The sequence below is a fragment of the Furipterus horrens genome, unplaced genomic scaffold (assembly GCF_987537825.1).
Source record: "Furipterus horrens unplaced genomic scaffold, mFurHor1.1.pri manual_scaffold_9, whole genome shotgun sequence".
In the NCBI taxonomy this organism is placed as follows: Eukaryota; Metazoa; Chordata; class Mammalia; order Chiroptera; family Furipteridae; genus Furipterus; species Furipterus horrens.
The window spans coordinates 95,288,960-95,304,898 of record NW_028327179.1 but is presented as its reverse complement, the minus strand read 5'-3'; the positions used below and the strand labels follow the sequence as shown (position 1 = coordinate 95,304,898).

The 15,939-nt window shown below is 45.3% G+C and overlaps 1 protein-coding gene across 1 annotated transcript in view; it reads right to left on the bottom strand.

Annotated features, from left to right (window-relative positions):
* Window positions 1-12,881, bottom strand: part of AGK (acylglycerol kinase) — a 73,567-nt gene extending 60,686 nt beyond the window's left edge. Inside the window, exons 1-2 of the mRNA XM_090287596.1 lie at window positions 12,716-12,881; window positions 8,291-8,394 (exon numbers count right to left, since the gene is read on the bottom strand). Of these exons, the coding sequence (XP_090143722.1) occupies window positions 8,291-8,394; window positions 12,716-12,733 (122 nt within the window). The 5' untranslated portion in view covers window positions 12,734-12,881. The remainder of the gene's footprint in view (window positions 1-8,290; window positions 8,395-12,715) is intronic.
* Between the last annotated feature and the right edge of the window lie 3,058 nt (window positions 12,882-15,939).

Here is a 15,939-nt window from a genome sequence, read left to right as displayed (position 1 = left end):
AACTTGAAATTCGATTTGTATAAAATAAGTATTATATGATTATCTCCTGGAATACTACTCGGCAATAAAAAGGAACAAACTAATGAACTGTAAGTAAGTAAATGCAGCAACAGGGGTGAACCTCACAGCCATTACACTGAAAGAAAAAAGCCTTACAGAGGGGACGTGAAGAAAAAAGACACAGCGTGATGGGAATGTCCTGCACTGTGTGACATCCCAGTTATACAGGTGTGTGCCCGACAAAACTTAGCACCTGTGCACGTAAGGTCTGTATAATGCATTGTAATTTTACAAGAAGGGAAACAAAGACTACCAGCAAATACTGAACTCTACTGATATGCATGTTCAAGTACTTAGGTGTAAGTACACTGATGGCGACAAATTACTTTGAAATGCATCAAAAAGTAAGACTGAGCCCTGGCCAGGTGGCTCAGTTGGTTGGGGAATTGTCCCGTACACCAAAAGGTTGCAGGTTCAATCCCCAGTCAGCACGTGTACGGGAGGCGACCAACAGAAGTTTCTCTCTCTCTCTCTCTCTCTCTCTCTCTCTCTCTCTCTCTCTCTCTCACACACACACACACACACTGCCTCTAATTCTTTAAAAAAAAAAAGACTAAGGGATGCAGAGATATACAGATATGCAATAAAGCAAATGTAATAGTAAAATCTAGACTCCAAGTAGCAGATAAGAATGGTGTTTATTGTAAAATTCTTTCAACTTTGCTGTATGTTTGAACATTTTCATAGGAAAAAGGAAAAATAAACTCACCTATATATTAAACAGGTAAGGAGGCTAAAAAAAGGACAAAAAAGCAAAAAGCAGAGTGAAAGGGAAAGAACAGTAAGTAAAAAGGAGAAATTAGGGGGTCAAAAAAACATATATATTAAAACGCATACAGAAAACTGAGGGCAAGCAAGAACCAGGAACAGGAGCGTGGCAATGAGGGTCTTAGTCCCTAGGTCACGTGTCCAGTTCTTAGCATAATCTACATTAAATGCAAACAAATGTGTTCTATTTCATTCAGGAGCTTCATTCACTCCGAGGGCTAAAAATGTAACAGGAACATAACGGAGCAGTTCTAAGAGTTATAGGCAAGGCATTTAAAAGGTAATGCCACTAATAAACACAGCACAGTCTGTATACTGAAGTGAACACTGCTCTCCAAAGTTGTCACCAACAAAGAAATGACGCAAGATTTAGAGCATGATTAACCTGGGTCCAAACCCCAATTTCATGACTAAGTAGCCATATGACAAGACAAGTTACTAATCCCTCTAAACCTCAATTTCCTTACCTATGATATGGAAATATTATTACCTCTCCCACAGCGTGATTCTGAGGATTAAATGACACCATCTGTGTGGAAATGACCAGCCCAGCACCAGGTACAAAGCAATTCTTCATTAGATATTGTTTTTCTTTCCTCATATTCTAATAATTGCCACCATGGCTTAACATAGTTTGGGGACACGTTTTTTGAGTTATGGGCCAAATGAAGAAGAGAAAGTGTTGCAGGTGGAGGGAAGAACAGATGCAAAGGCAGAGACAGGGACAGCAGAAGAGAGGCCTTCAAGACGCTGAAACACAGAGGTCGCATCTGGAGGCTCCGGAGGGAGGACGAGAAGGGGCCTGCAAAGGCAGGAGAGGAAGACGACGACAGACTCAGGCAGAGCCTTTCATGCCACGCTAAGGAATCGGGTCTTTGTCTCCTAGGCACTGGAGAGCCATTTATAGGTCGTCAGTGGAAGAGCGACATGGCCCGAGTTCCCTTTCAGAAAGAACATTCTGATGGCCGGCTGCATTGTACAACTCCAGGGACACTATTATCACAGAATGTCAACAGAAACAAGATATGGACTAGAAAAATATTATGGCTCCGAAATTTAAATATCACACCTGAGAACAGTAGCATGGTCATGACCGCCTGACACATTTGTAGAACGAGAATGGGACCTGGGGCACTCCAACATTCACTTAAGGGACAGGCAGAGCAAAAAGACACCCTAAGATGTAACTGAAGAGGATACGGTCAAAGAGAATCAAATGTGGCAGATACGGATTGGAAAGTATCCGTTCAATTTCGTAACTGAGAGGCTATTACTGACCTTGTCAAGAGCAGGTTCAGTCAAATGATGGGACAGAAACCAGATTCTACTGAACCGATTCTAAAGCGGAGGCAGAAACTGCAAGTGTAAGTATGTTTTCGAGAATGGTGTCAACAGGAGATCGGGCCGTAAAAAAATGGGGATACACAGTTGAGAGATGACTTGCTTGAGCTGGGAGGAGTCTGGCAAATGGGGGAAAGAAGTAGGAAAGATGGAACTACAGATGTAAGTGAGGAAAAACCTAACCATGGCAGGGCGGGAGAATGGGATGCAGATCAAGGTCGGAGGGGACGGCCTTGGGCAGGAGGACAGCAACCTCATCCAATGAGACAAAGAATGGATGCGTGGACAGGGTTCTTTATTTTCTCTCTGAAATAGAAGTTAATGTTGCCTAAGAATGAGTACGGAAAAGGTAGAGCAGGAAGCAGGAAACGTGCGACTATTTCAGAATAAACGTGTGGAACACGAAAGGGTAACCTGGCTGTGGACTTAGTGTATAATTTCCTTCAGAAGTACTTGACAGCCTGGGTTTGTGACTTCACAACTGGCCAGTCAACAGGGCTGGGATTCTGCCCTTTGAAGACTCAGACCTACATCCTCAGGTCTGTTCCCTCCCCATAAATAAAATACGTGGCAAGTACCTTCCGTGGGTTGGGTCTCGGGAATTTCATTGAAAAAGACAAACAGGACCTCTGCTCTTTAGAGTCTTGTGATATAAAAGAAGAAACAAACAGAACAAAAAATTACAATAGCAATGAGCATTAGACAGAGAAGTTCATAGCACTATGAAGAAAATGTAGGAAGGCTGCCTAACCTAGACTGACTCCCCAGACAGGGAAGAAATATTTGAGACCTGGAGAAATGGTAGAGGACCGTAACGTGACATGGGAATGAGAGAAAGGGAGAGTATTCCACAAGAGAACAGCATGTGCAAAGGCCCCCCAAGGAACCCCGAAACAGAAAGAACATGTCACTTTGCAAGACCTGAAAGTTCATATGCTCAAATGTCAAGTGTGGCAAGGCTAGAGATGTATTCGCAGGGGCCATGTCACGTAGAGCTGACAAGAAGTTCAGACTTGAGTCTAAAAGCAACAGTAATCTGCACTTTTGATAAGATAGTACTGGCAATGGTGTGCAAAACAGATTAGAAACAGATAAGAATAGACCCAAGAACACAGTTAGGAGCCATTTAATAAGAATCCAGGCCAGAGATGGTAGCACTACAGACAAACGTGGTAACAGTGAGGACAGACAAAAGAAATCGAACAAATTAAGAGGTTTAAAAGAAACCAAATCACTTAGAATGTATAATCCGAATGTGGGGAATGAAGATGAAGGACAAATGAAAGATAATGGTCAATTTTTAGTTTGGGAAATGACCTGGATGGTGAGCAGCATTAGTCACTGAGAAGGAACCGGTTTAACAGGAAAGCTTTTGATTTTATTTTTTAGTCTGTTGAAGCTGAGGCACCTGTAAAGCATCCAAGCAGACAGTGTTAAGCAGGCGAACGCATAGATCCCTAACTTGGTCATATTAACAGTCCTCGCAGTCTTTATATTTTTAAAAAGACAATAGAGGGAAACTACCTCAACATAATAAAGGCCATATGTGAAAAGCCCACAGCTCACATCATACTCAACAGTGAAAGATTCAAGAACAAGACAAGGATGCCCACTCTCGGCACTTCAACACAGTCCTAGGAAAGAAAAAGAAATAAAAGGCATCCAAATTGAAAAGAACTAAAATTATCTCTCTTTGCAGAGGACATGATCTTATAGGTAGAAAACCCTAAAGATTCCACGCAAAAAAAGTTAGAATAAACAAATTCAGGCAAGTTGATTATAAAATCAACATGCAAAAAATCGGTTGCATTTTTATACACTAACAATGTGAAAAGGAATTAAGAAAATCTTATTTATGATAGCATCAAATCTAATAAAATATTTAGCAACAACTTAACCAAGGAGGCAAAAAATTGTACACTACAAACTACAAAACGCTGCTGAAAGAAATTAAAGATGACAAATATACATGGAAAGCTATCCCAATGTTCATAAATTGGAAAACTTAAAATGTCCACACTGCCCAAAGTAATTTACAGATTCAGTGTAATTTCTATCAAAACCCCGGTAGCATTTTTTGCAGAAACAGAAAAAAAAAAAAATCCTATTACTTAAATGAAATCTCACGGGACCCCAAATAGTCAAAACAATCTTGAAAAAGAACAAAGTTGGACGACTTACACTTCCTAATTTTAAAACATATTACAAAGCTACAATAATCAAAACAATGTAGTACTGGCATAAAGACAGATGTATAGAGCAATGGGACACAATAGAGCGCCCAGAAATATATCTGCATATATAATCAAATGGTCTCCACAAGGATGTCAAAACAGCACAAAGGGGGAAAGACTGAAAATGAATTAAAGACCTAAATATAAGACCAAAAACTATAAAACTTCCAGGAGAAAATAGGGGGAAAGCTTCACGACACTCGATTTGGCAGTAATTTCTTGGATATGACTCAAAAGCAGAGGCAGCAAACCAAAAACAAACAAGTGGAATGTCAGCAGACTTACAAACGTATGTGCACCAATGACACAATCAACAAAGAGAAAAGGCAACCTATGAAAAGGGGGAAATATTTGCAGACCACGTATGTCATAGGGGATAGGGAATGCTTACTATTCAACAACATAAAACCAAATAACTTGATTTTTTAAAGGGCAAAGGACTCAAGACATTTCTCCAAAAAAGATAAACAACCAATGAGCATATAAAAGATGTTCAACCTCACCCATCATTAGAGAAATGCAAATCAAAACCAGGAGACACCATCGTCTCGCCCATCAGGATGGTCACTTTCCAAAACCTGAAAATTTTGAGTGTTGGTGAGGGTGTGGAGTCACTGGAGCCCTTGAGCAGCTGGTGGGAATGAAAAATGGTACAGCCACTATGGAAAACAGCATGGAGTCACAAAAAACTAAAAACAGAACTATCACATGATCCAGCCATCCCACTTCTGAGTATGCACCCAAAAGAATTGATAACAAGACCCCAAAGACATAGCTGCATACGTCAGTGTCTTGTATTATTAGCATTATGTATTCACAGCAGCCAAGAGGTGGAAGCAGCCCCAATATCCATCAACAGATGAATGGATAAAGAAAATGTGGTAGATACACATAATAAATATTATTCAGCCTTAAAAAAGAAGGAAATTCTGCCATAACCTACAACATGCATAAACCTTTATTATGCTACATAAAATAAGCCAGCCACAAAAGACAAATACCACGTGATTCCATTTATAGAAGAAATTTAACATAGTCAAACAGAAACCGAAAAGAGGGGGGTGGCAGCCAGGGGCTGAGGGAGGAGGAAATGGGGAGCTGTTTAGTGGGCAGAGTGTTTCAGTTTTGCAAGAGGAAAAACTTCTGGGTAATAACGTGAATATACTTAACAGTGAACACTGCACACTTAAAAACGGTTCATGTCAAGTGGTACATTTTATGTTAGGTGTTTTTTTACATTTTTTTTAGAAAGGGGGGATAAATTTAAAAAATGGGAAAATAGTACCACAGCACACAGAAAATTTTGAGAAAAAGAAGAGCCACAGGACAACGGGGTTTGCGTCTTGAGCAGTGACCTTGAATGTCAAGGGGAGAGACCACAAAATGAGGTCCCCAGGCTCCTTCCACACTTCCGGCTCAAGCTGTTTCAGACCCAATTCAGCATGTGAGGCCTCCGCAGAAAGTAGAACGGGGCTGCCAGGTACCGGGGTGCGGGGAGGAATTATTGTTTAATGAGCATGGAGTCCCTGTTCTGCGAAATGAAAACCATTCTGGAGACGGTGGTGGTGACGGCTGTGTACAATATGAATGCATTTAATACACTGAACTTTGTGCTTAAAAAAATGAGTAAGGTAGGAAAGTTTATGTTATGTGTATTTTACCACAAGAGAAGTCTTTAAAAAAAGAGAATGAGGCCTCTGATGTGCTGGAGACTTAATGGAACTTTTTAAATTTTTTCTTTAACCCTCACCAGAGGATAAGTTTTTATTGATTTTAGAGAGAGAGGAAGGGAGGAAGAAACATCAATATGAGAGAGAAATATTGATTGGTTGCCTCCCATACGTGCCCAGACCGGTGTGCGAACCCCCAACCTAGGTACGTGCCCTAACCGGGTATGGAACCTGCAAACTTTTGGTGCATGGGAGGATGCTCCAACCCACTGAGGGACCTGGTCAAGGCTTAATGGGACTTTTCTAAAGCCTCAAGACTACGCTGACAAGAAATTATTATGGCACCTCTAAAGACACCCTGAACAGGGAGGGGACACAGCTGTTTCCTCAAATCTTCTCCCAGTAATAGGAATAGCAGTGACCCTCCGTGGGTGGGAGGTGCTCCCTGATTGGGCTCGCTCAGGCCCAGACTGTGTGCTCCTGCAGAGGAAACCCTAATTCCTACCGTGCATGGAGGTATGAAGAGCTGCGTCCCAAGCCCAAAATGGCATCACTCATGCCCATGACACCAAACCTAGATTCAATACCCAATCTAACTGCAGTTTCAACCTCTCCCAGAAACATCATCTTAATCTACCAGTCTGGAATTTTCTGGGCAAGCACCATGGCCCTCTCCAGCCCCCATAGATAGGGAAGGTAGGATTAAACCCTACCCCTCCCCGCTCCCCGCCCTACCCCAAATACCCTGGACCAAGAATAAACTTTTCTTTTATTAATTGCTCCTTTACTCCATCCTTCTTCCTATCAAACCCTCCGTTTTATAGGACCCCTCAGAGCATCCCCCCAGTTGCAAGATGAGATGCTGCCTGATTCATGAATCTCTGAATAAAGCCAATTAGACCTTCACATTTATTCAGCTAAATTTTTTTTTTTTTTAAAGAGAGAGGGGAAGGAAGGGAGAGAAACGTCAATATGTGGTTCCCTCTCGCGTGCCCCCAACTGGGGACCTGGCCCGCAACCCAGGCATGTGCCCTGACTGGGAATCAAACCAGCGACCCTTTGGTTTGCAGCCAGTGCTCAATCCACTGGGCCACACCAGCCAGGGCTAAATTTTGTTTAATTCAGCCTTTCCTTGAGGACTCAAGTATAATCAGAAAAGGGAGGAGAAGGCAAATGTTCTATGTGTCATATTCCACTTGTTAAAACCTTCCCTCCATCCTTTCTCTTTTATAAACTACCAAATATATGCTTCTTAGATCTGTTCTTCACATACTAGCTAATGAAATTCTAGTGCTTAGAATATTTAGAAAGAAAGGGGAGGAAAGTTCCATCTTCTCTACAACTGCAAAAAAACAGACACCATGCAGCATCATAAAATTATCTGACAGTGGTGAACTGCGAATACTCACAGGAGGATCAGCATGAATCTCCTTCCAAACATGGGGACTTCATTACAGAGCCTAACTGGTCCCTCTTCTGTTTGACAAAGCAGTCCTTTAAGACACCTGGGTTGCAGGGAGGCTTGCTATATGTTTAAGATGTAGCCCTTAATCCCCCAAAAGCCTGTAAATTGATTGGCTCTCTGAATAACCTGTATCATTTTTATGCAAAAACTGTGTGTATTTAAATCTTATTACCATATTAAATCAGAAGAGCTCAGGCACCCTTTCCTCCCCCCAAGGCCAGGAGGCTAATAAAACCGGGAACTCAGTTGAATTCCTTATTCAAACAAAAGAGTTGAGAGCCTTTGTCTCATTTAAATGAACAGAGGCTAGAGGGACGGGTGGGGAACCTCACAGGGGTGGAGGGAGCGGATTCAGTCAGTCCAGCAACCAGAGTGGTAAGAGATCAAAAGGCTGCAGAGAGAAACCGAAGGAGGAAAACCCCAAGGGGACAGAGTTCCAGTCCCAGTCTGCTGCTCACTGGGCAGGTGTTTTCTCTCTAGGCTGGGCCTCAATTTCCTCACGCCCCGTCTTGCAACTACAATCTAGATCCACGGTAGCATCAGGGTTAGAGGCGCTGTAGAGCTCCGATCTTACAGAACGGGTTACAACAAGAAGCCTTTGTCTTTGCGGTTTTAACACTTATTTTTCTTTCTGTACCACAAGGTCTTACAGAGACAAGCAGAGCCGAACACGGTTTTAACCTTAGGCCCTGTCTGCCAGTTTTGCTGCAGGAGGCGAGGGCGGGGTGGGCTGGGGGCTCTCAGATATTTACCAGTGTTTTCCGTACAGCCAGTGGCCGCCCCACGTCAGCAGGCAGATTCCAGCTGTGGTTTTCTTCCAATGATTCCGAAGTGTTTTGAAGAGCACAGTCATCTTCTGAAGGCAGGAAAAGGAAAAATAAGGCACATGAGTATCCGAGGTCAGCATGTGGGGCCCCCAGGGCTCCTTCTTCGCTCATCCTCCCCATGGTCCCTTCCCTCGCTCCCTTTCCTTCTTCCGGCTTCTCGGGGCCTCCTCCATCCTCTCACCTGCCTACCCACTTTTTCTCATTCCTTTCTTCACCTCTTTGCACCTACACTGCACTGTTTCCGTCTCTGATCACTCTGACCTCGTAGTATTTGGAGGCAGGAGGGACGGAAAGAGAAGGGGATGCTAGGCCTCCCATCTTCCCCTTCTTCTCCCAGTCGCTGCACCACTGTTTAAGAGGACTTGCCAATCTGTTACGCGTGCACAGGAGACTCAGCATCAAATCAGTCATGTAAAGAGCTTCAAAACAGAACACTAGACCCTCCAGAGGAGAATAAGCGGAGGACAGGCACAGAAACTCAGTGACAAGAAAATGGACACGACTGTAAAAATGCTCGGCTTCCTGCCCTGGCTGGTGTGGCTCAGTGGATTCAGCGCCAGCCTGCAAACCAAAAGGTTGCCAGTTCGATTCCCAGTCAGGGCACGTGTCTGGGTTGTGGGGCCAGGTCCCCAGCTGGGAATGTACGAGAGGCAACTGATTGATGTTTCTCTCTCTCTCTCTTTCTGCCTCCCTTCCCCTCTCTCTAAAAATAAATAAATAAAATCTTAAAAAAGAAAAAAAAAAGTTTGGCTTCCGGAGTAATCAAAGACACGCAAATTACAAAGAGCTATCACTAGTCACCTATAAAATAAAGTGTTTTCAATGCTCACATTCACCGATGACAGACACTCACACACTCCTCTAGGAACAGTGAATTGGCCCAACTTCCCTAAAAAACAAAGCGGTGTGGTCTATACCCTTATTGTCTGTCGTCTTCACAGCACTCATCACTTGATGATCCTCGCATGCAAATTTGTTTATGAGCTCATCCCACTGGAACGTAAACTCCATGGGAGTAAGGAGTGGGCCTGCTCTGGTCACTGCTGCGTCCCCAGTGCCTAAAATAAGACCTGGCACATACCCTGCTTGCAATAAGTAGCTGCTGAATGGGATGGAGTTCAGGACATGCTACCCCAAAATATGACACCTTGTCATATTGAATATTTTAAGCCGAGGAGTCTCACCTCCTCCCCCACTTTACCTCAAACAGGTCAAAAAACCCTCACGTGAAAGCTGCCCTCTCTGCACCCAGAGGAAAGGAGCACCCTTCTCTCCCAATGCAAAGGGGAATGCCAGGGAGAATCCTAGCAAGCAGCCCCTGCTAAATCCCCCACTTAAGACAGCCAGCTCATCTCCCGTAGGGGGTCAGACTCCTCCGCTCTTCATCAAACCTAGCATAAAATTCTCAGGGTGGTTTCTTTGGGTCTTCAACCTCTTTTGAAGGCTGCCATGTCACGTAAAAAAATATTTTAAATAAATGTGCATGCTTTGCTCCTGTTCATGTCTCTGTCAGGTTAATTTCCAGACCCAGGCTGAGACCCTAGGAGGATCAAGAACAACTTTTTCCTCCCCTAAAATAAATTTTTCTTCACTAAGAATTTTTTGATGTGGGAAAAACTCAAAATACAATGTTAAGTAAAATCAGCAGGCTAAAAAGTCATATGTAATTGGTATTGTCCCAGTTATGTCCAAACATAAATATAAATGGAAAAAACACCAACAGAAATAAACACAAAAAAAAATTTAAGTAGTTCTCTCTTGGTTGTGGGATAATGGGAGATATTTATTTGAGTTATTAAATTGTAATGTATTTCCTAAGTTTTCTAAAATGACTAAATAATTTTCTAAACAGATAAATATTTAAACAAACTTTTTGACTATGTGTGCAGCAGTAAATAAACGAATAAAAAAAAAGCTGCTTTCACTGAAGATTCTAGATCTTTTATAATTCCCTTGAAACACAAAGACTCTCTTCTGTCCTAACTTAAATCAGGTTCCTGTGAGCTCTCTGTTGGACTTGACCCAACCTTGGGGTTCCCCTCTGTCCTAATAGAATCCAGTTTAAGCAAGAATCTAAGTTGGTTTAGGAAAAAAAAAACACCCACCCTTAGCATCTGAACCCCTGGGCTGATTTGAGTACCTTCTAACAAGAATCCCCCTTATCCCTGGTATTTTCTCTAAGTAAATTTTCATTCACTGACCTCCACCTGGTTCTTGGCCATACACCCCCACCGTCCTCGGTGGAGTCGGAGTCCAGTCTCCCTCCCCGACTCCAACATGCCCATTGCAGTGGTCTCTACACCCGCGTAGATGCCTCTCTCCCACCCCCTCCTTAGAGTCTGCCTTACCATTCTTTAACAAGTATCACTAAATTTTTTTCCTTAACACCATCATTGGTTAAAATTCCTCCCAAGGCAAGAAACATCCTTATCACCAGCAACAATGAGACCAGCACCAGAAAGCACAACTTCCCGTGAATCAGGTGTCCAGTTCGGGCTGGTAATAACGGAACCCAAAGGCACATCTGGCACTAGACTGGAGGTGACACACTGGTACATGATGGTGCACAGTCAGGGAAGTCTCCCAGCAGTGACAGTTATACACTGAGTCTTGAAGAATGAGGAGTTGTTACCAAAACAAACAGAAAGGAGTTAAAGAGACTGATGTGTACAAATGCATAAAAGACACCAAAGTGAGTTCAGGAAAACACAAGTAGGTAGTCAGCTATAGATAAAGAACAGGGTAGATATGGGGGACTATCTAGAACAAGACCTCTCAAACACTAGTGAAAAAGTTTCTAAAAGGCTGAGAACTTATATAAAATGCAGATTCTCGGGCATTCCCCCCGAGATTCTGATTTGTTCTGGTTGGGCTGTCATTGTCACTTTTAACAAGTCCACTCAAGTTTCTAATGGAGGTCGGCCCCACACCAGACTTGGAAAAACAGCGGTTGGGGGGGTAAAGGATGGGGAAGGTGGGGGACATTCAGAAAAGGTCGGGAAGGGCCTTGAAATCCATGCTAGGGGCTTTGGATGTTATGTTGAAGATTACGAAAACCTTGAAGGAATTTAAGCAAGTCAGTGATACAATTATATCTGAACTGTAGAAAGATCGCTTCATAGCAGGATGGAAAACAGACTGGACAAAACTGAGCTAAAGAGTCGGCGCAAAGTTATGACCATAACCTCTAGTCACCAAAAGGAAGGAAGGAGCAACGGGGATAGAGGATGGATTTGAGAAATCTTTATAAAACAGAGTCTGGAAGCACATGGTGATCAATCGATTGCAGACGAGAGAGGAGGAACCAAGCCAGGTTCGTACTTGGGCAACTGTCTGGGTAACAATTTCGGTCCTTAGATGTGGAGCGTAGGTTTGTGGGGACAAGTAGCGTGTGTACTGCCGGAGATACTAAGCCTGAGGTGGCTGTAGGGCCTCCAGGCAGAAATGATCAGACAAGGTCCGGATTTAGCAGTTGGAAGCTCGGAGAAACTGGGTAGAAGATAAGAGATTTCAGAATGATACAGATATGGGATTCTTGGCTATGAAGGAGGTCAAGTTTGAGCGCAGATAAAAATCACCCAAGGGTAGAGATGGAGAAGAACGTCCGTAAGTCCAAGAACAATCCAAGAGTCCGTGTGTCTGTTTAAAGGTCATCCATGGCCCAAGGAATAATTTGTATGCTATGAGGACAGTGGAAACATACAGGCTGCCTACCCAGTGTATGATGAAGAGCACTGGGTCAAGGGTCCCGAGGTCTAGCCTTTAGTCCTAGCTTTGTCACTCACTGGCAGGGAGAGCCCGGGTCCGTCACGCAGCCTCTGCCTCTATTTCTTCATGAATAAAATGGGGACGCACCACCTGCTCTGACTAACTTCCTGACGGTCCGGATCACACCTGATGGGGCTGTGGATGCACTTTCTCCGTCAGTAAAACGAGGACGCACCACCTGCTCTGATGACCTCACTAGGCTGTCCGGATCACACCTGATGGGGCTGCGGGTTTCTCTGTAAGCATTTCAGCTGTCCGCTCGATACGCACTATATTAGCTAACGATGCACATGCTTTCTGAGGACCCAACAGAATTCTTCTTCCCCAACCTTGGGGTTCTGATGACTATCTCCAGCCTGAGAAGCAGGGCGTTCTTCCCTCTCCGCCCCCCAAGAACTGCCAAAATCCAACTGTGCTGGACCCCCTCGGCTGTGAGGTGGGGGTGCTCTCACGAGGCCGCGAGCCCCTCCCACGCGGCTTCTGCCTGCGCGCCCGCGGCAAACAGAACCCCGTAAAGCACCCGGAATGAATGAACCGAACAACCCACCACAGCGTACTCGCCCCATTTTGTCAATGACTTACGAGGAAGCCCAGAGCCATAAAGTAAGGGCCGCACACGTTGGCGACAGCCCAGGGACCAGAACCCAGGGCAGCCGACTCCCTCGGTGCCCAGAGGGACCCCGCACAGGGACCCCGCCATCCGCCCGGGGTCCTCCCGCCGCCGCTGGCGCTGGGCCCTCGCGGCACCGCCCACCCCCGCGGCCCCGACGCCGGGCCCCGACCCCGGCTCCCCACGACCGAGCGCGACTCCCGCGACTCCGCGCCGCGGTCCGCGGCTCCCGGCGCACGGGTGGCCCCAGCGCCCCGCCGCCCCGGCGGACCCCGCGGCACTCACCACGGCCGCCCGCTCGCCGCCCCGCCCGCCGCTGTGCTCCCTCCAGCTTCCTCCGCGCGTTTACGGGAAACCGCTGCCGCCGCCCTCGGGTTCCGGCGCGCGCTGCCGCCCCGCGGGGAGGGTGCGGTGTGCGGCGGCGGCCACCGGGGGGCGCCCTCCTCTGCCCTGCGCTCATTCCTTCTTTCCTGCCATCCATCCGCCCATCCATCCATCCGTCCATCCATCCATCCATCCGTCCGTCCGTCCGTCCATCCATCCATCCATCCATCCATCCATCCATTACTCAGCACCGTTTTAGGACCTGGCACGACATCAGAAAACAATTCCGTGAACAGGGCAGTTTTAGGCAGTGATAAGGACCACGAAGAAAAAGAACAGGTGATATCAAGGGAAGAACTGTTCTAAATGAGGCAAAGTGAGTTTCCTCTGGGTGAGGGGCAATGAATCTCAGACGTGAAAAGGAAGAAGGAACAGCTGGAACAAAGACCCAGGGCAGCGGAGAGCCCAGGGGAGGGAACAGCTGGTACAACCCCCTAAAGCCAGAGGCAGTTCGGCAGGTCAGGGCTCAGGGTGGGTGAAGCCCAGGGAGCGACGGGGTAGGCGTAGCGATGAAGCTGGAGAGCTGGCCAGTGGTGGTAAGTTCAGGCCTGATGACAAATGGGATGGGCATGCGTTGAAGGGATTCAGTCCCAGGACCAATGTGATCTGGTTTCCATTTTAAACATCTCTCTGGCCACTGGGTAGTGAGTGGATTCTAGGAAGCAAGAAAGCTACCGAGAAGCCAGGGCCCATGCTGACCCCCAAACAGCAGTTCGAATTCTCAGTCCCCCTCTCCAGCGCACCCCCAGTGGGTGTGGACACCAGCCCAGTCAGACCAGGCTCCTTTCTTTCCTCCTCCTGCCACATCAGCATCTGCTAAGGGCGCATGCCAGGGTGCCTTCATGCGCAGTGCCCCTCGGGCTCCTGCCCTTAAGGACCTTGCCCTCCCCTCCCCATTTACAGGCTGCCCTATAGCTCGACCCCTCCGTCTGCCCAGTCCTGCCTCCTGCTCGCCCTTTTTCACAGGTGTTGATTCTGAACATTAAACACTGTGTGCTCGGTGGAATGACACCCCCCACCGCCCCCTTCCCCAAGGAGGCCCTTCTTAATGCCTGGAACCGATGAATACTTTACAGCTGTGATTAAGGATCTTGAGATGGGAAGTTAATCATGGAGTATCCAGGTGAGCCCAATATAATCAGAAAGGCCCTTATAAGAAGATGAGGGAGAGAGGGGGAGAGAGGGAGAAATATGATGATACACTGCTGGCTTTGAAGATGAAGGAAGGAGCCACACACCAAGGAATGTACGCGGGATTTGGAATGGTGAAATGTTCTAAAACTGGTTGCAGTGATGATTGTACCACTCCATGAATATATTAAAAAACACTGAATTAGGCACTTTATATGGAGAAATTGTATGGTATGAGACTTACAGCTCAATAAAGCTGTTTAAGAAAGAAAGCAAAAGTCCCACGGTGTCCCTTTGATAGGATCACAGGTGTACATAATACCTGAAACTGCTACAACCATTGTTCAGCCATGAAGCGAGTCAGTCTGGGGCAAAGCCAGCTCAGAGGATGAAAGGAACCTGAGTCCTTGATGACATCATGGAGCCCAAGGGTTCTGCTATGCCAAGAGCTTGCTCAGACTCTAGACATCCTATTACATGACATAATAAAATCCCTTATTGTTAAGCCTGTCAGAGTCAGGAATTTCTGATCCTTGAAGTCCAGAGCACTGACTTGATAAGCAACAAGCTGCAGGCTATTGATGGGTAGGGGACACAGTGAGGACAGTGTTTTTAAAATGATGTGGGGTTTTTTGTTTGTTTTTTTTAATATGCTTTATTGTTTATACTATTACGGTTGTCCCAATTTCTTTTCCCTTTGTTCCCCTCCACCCAGTGATCCCCCTCCCTCCAGTTGTCCCTCCCCTTAGTCAATGCCAATTAGTTGTGCATATAGTTCTTCTCAATGTCTTCTTGTCTACCCCACTCCCTCCTACTATGCTTCTTAATTCCTGTACCATCTCCCTCCCTTTCCTGCCTTCCTTCTCCCAGCTGACCTCCCCCCAATATGTTCATACCTATAATTCTTTTCCCACTCTCATTGCCTACTTAGTTTGCCTTTGTTTCAGTTCCCTAGCTTCTGTTGTTGGTTGTTGTGATAGAATTTTCATTTTAATGTTCATAGTTTTGATCCTTTTTCTCCTAAGCAAGTCCCTTTAACATTTCATATAACAGTGGTTTGGATCTGATGAACTCCTTTAGTTTTACTTTGTCCTGGAAGCACTTTCTCTGTCCTTCTATTCTGAATGACAGCTTCGCTGGATAAAGTAATCGTGATTGTAGGTTTTTGTTTTTCATTACTTTGACTATTTCTTGCCAGTCCCTTCTTGCCTGCAGTTTCTTTTGAGAAATCAGCTGATAGTCTTATTGGGACCCCTTTGTATGTAATTCTCTTCTTCTCTCTTGCTGCTTTTAAGATTCTCTCTTTAGCCTTAATTTTTGACATTTTGATTCTAATGTGCCTTGGTGTGGTTTTCCCTGGGTTCAGTTTTTTTGGAACTCTCTGTACTTCCTGGACCTGTAAGCCTATTTCCTTCCCCAAGTTAGGGAAGTTGTGCTTCATTATTTTTTCACATAATTTTTCAAGTTCTAGTTCTTATTCACCTTCTGGCAGCCCTGTGATTTGGGTGTTGGCCTGCTTATAGCTGTCCGATAAGTTTCTGAGCCTCTCTTCATTTTCCTCACTTCTTGTTTCTTCTTTCTGCACTGGTTGACGGTTTGTTCCTTCCCTATGTTCCAATTTGTTGATTCGACCCCTGGTTTTCTTGCCCTCACCACTAGTTTCATGTGTTTTTGTTCATTT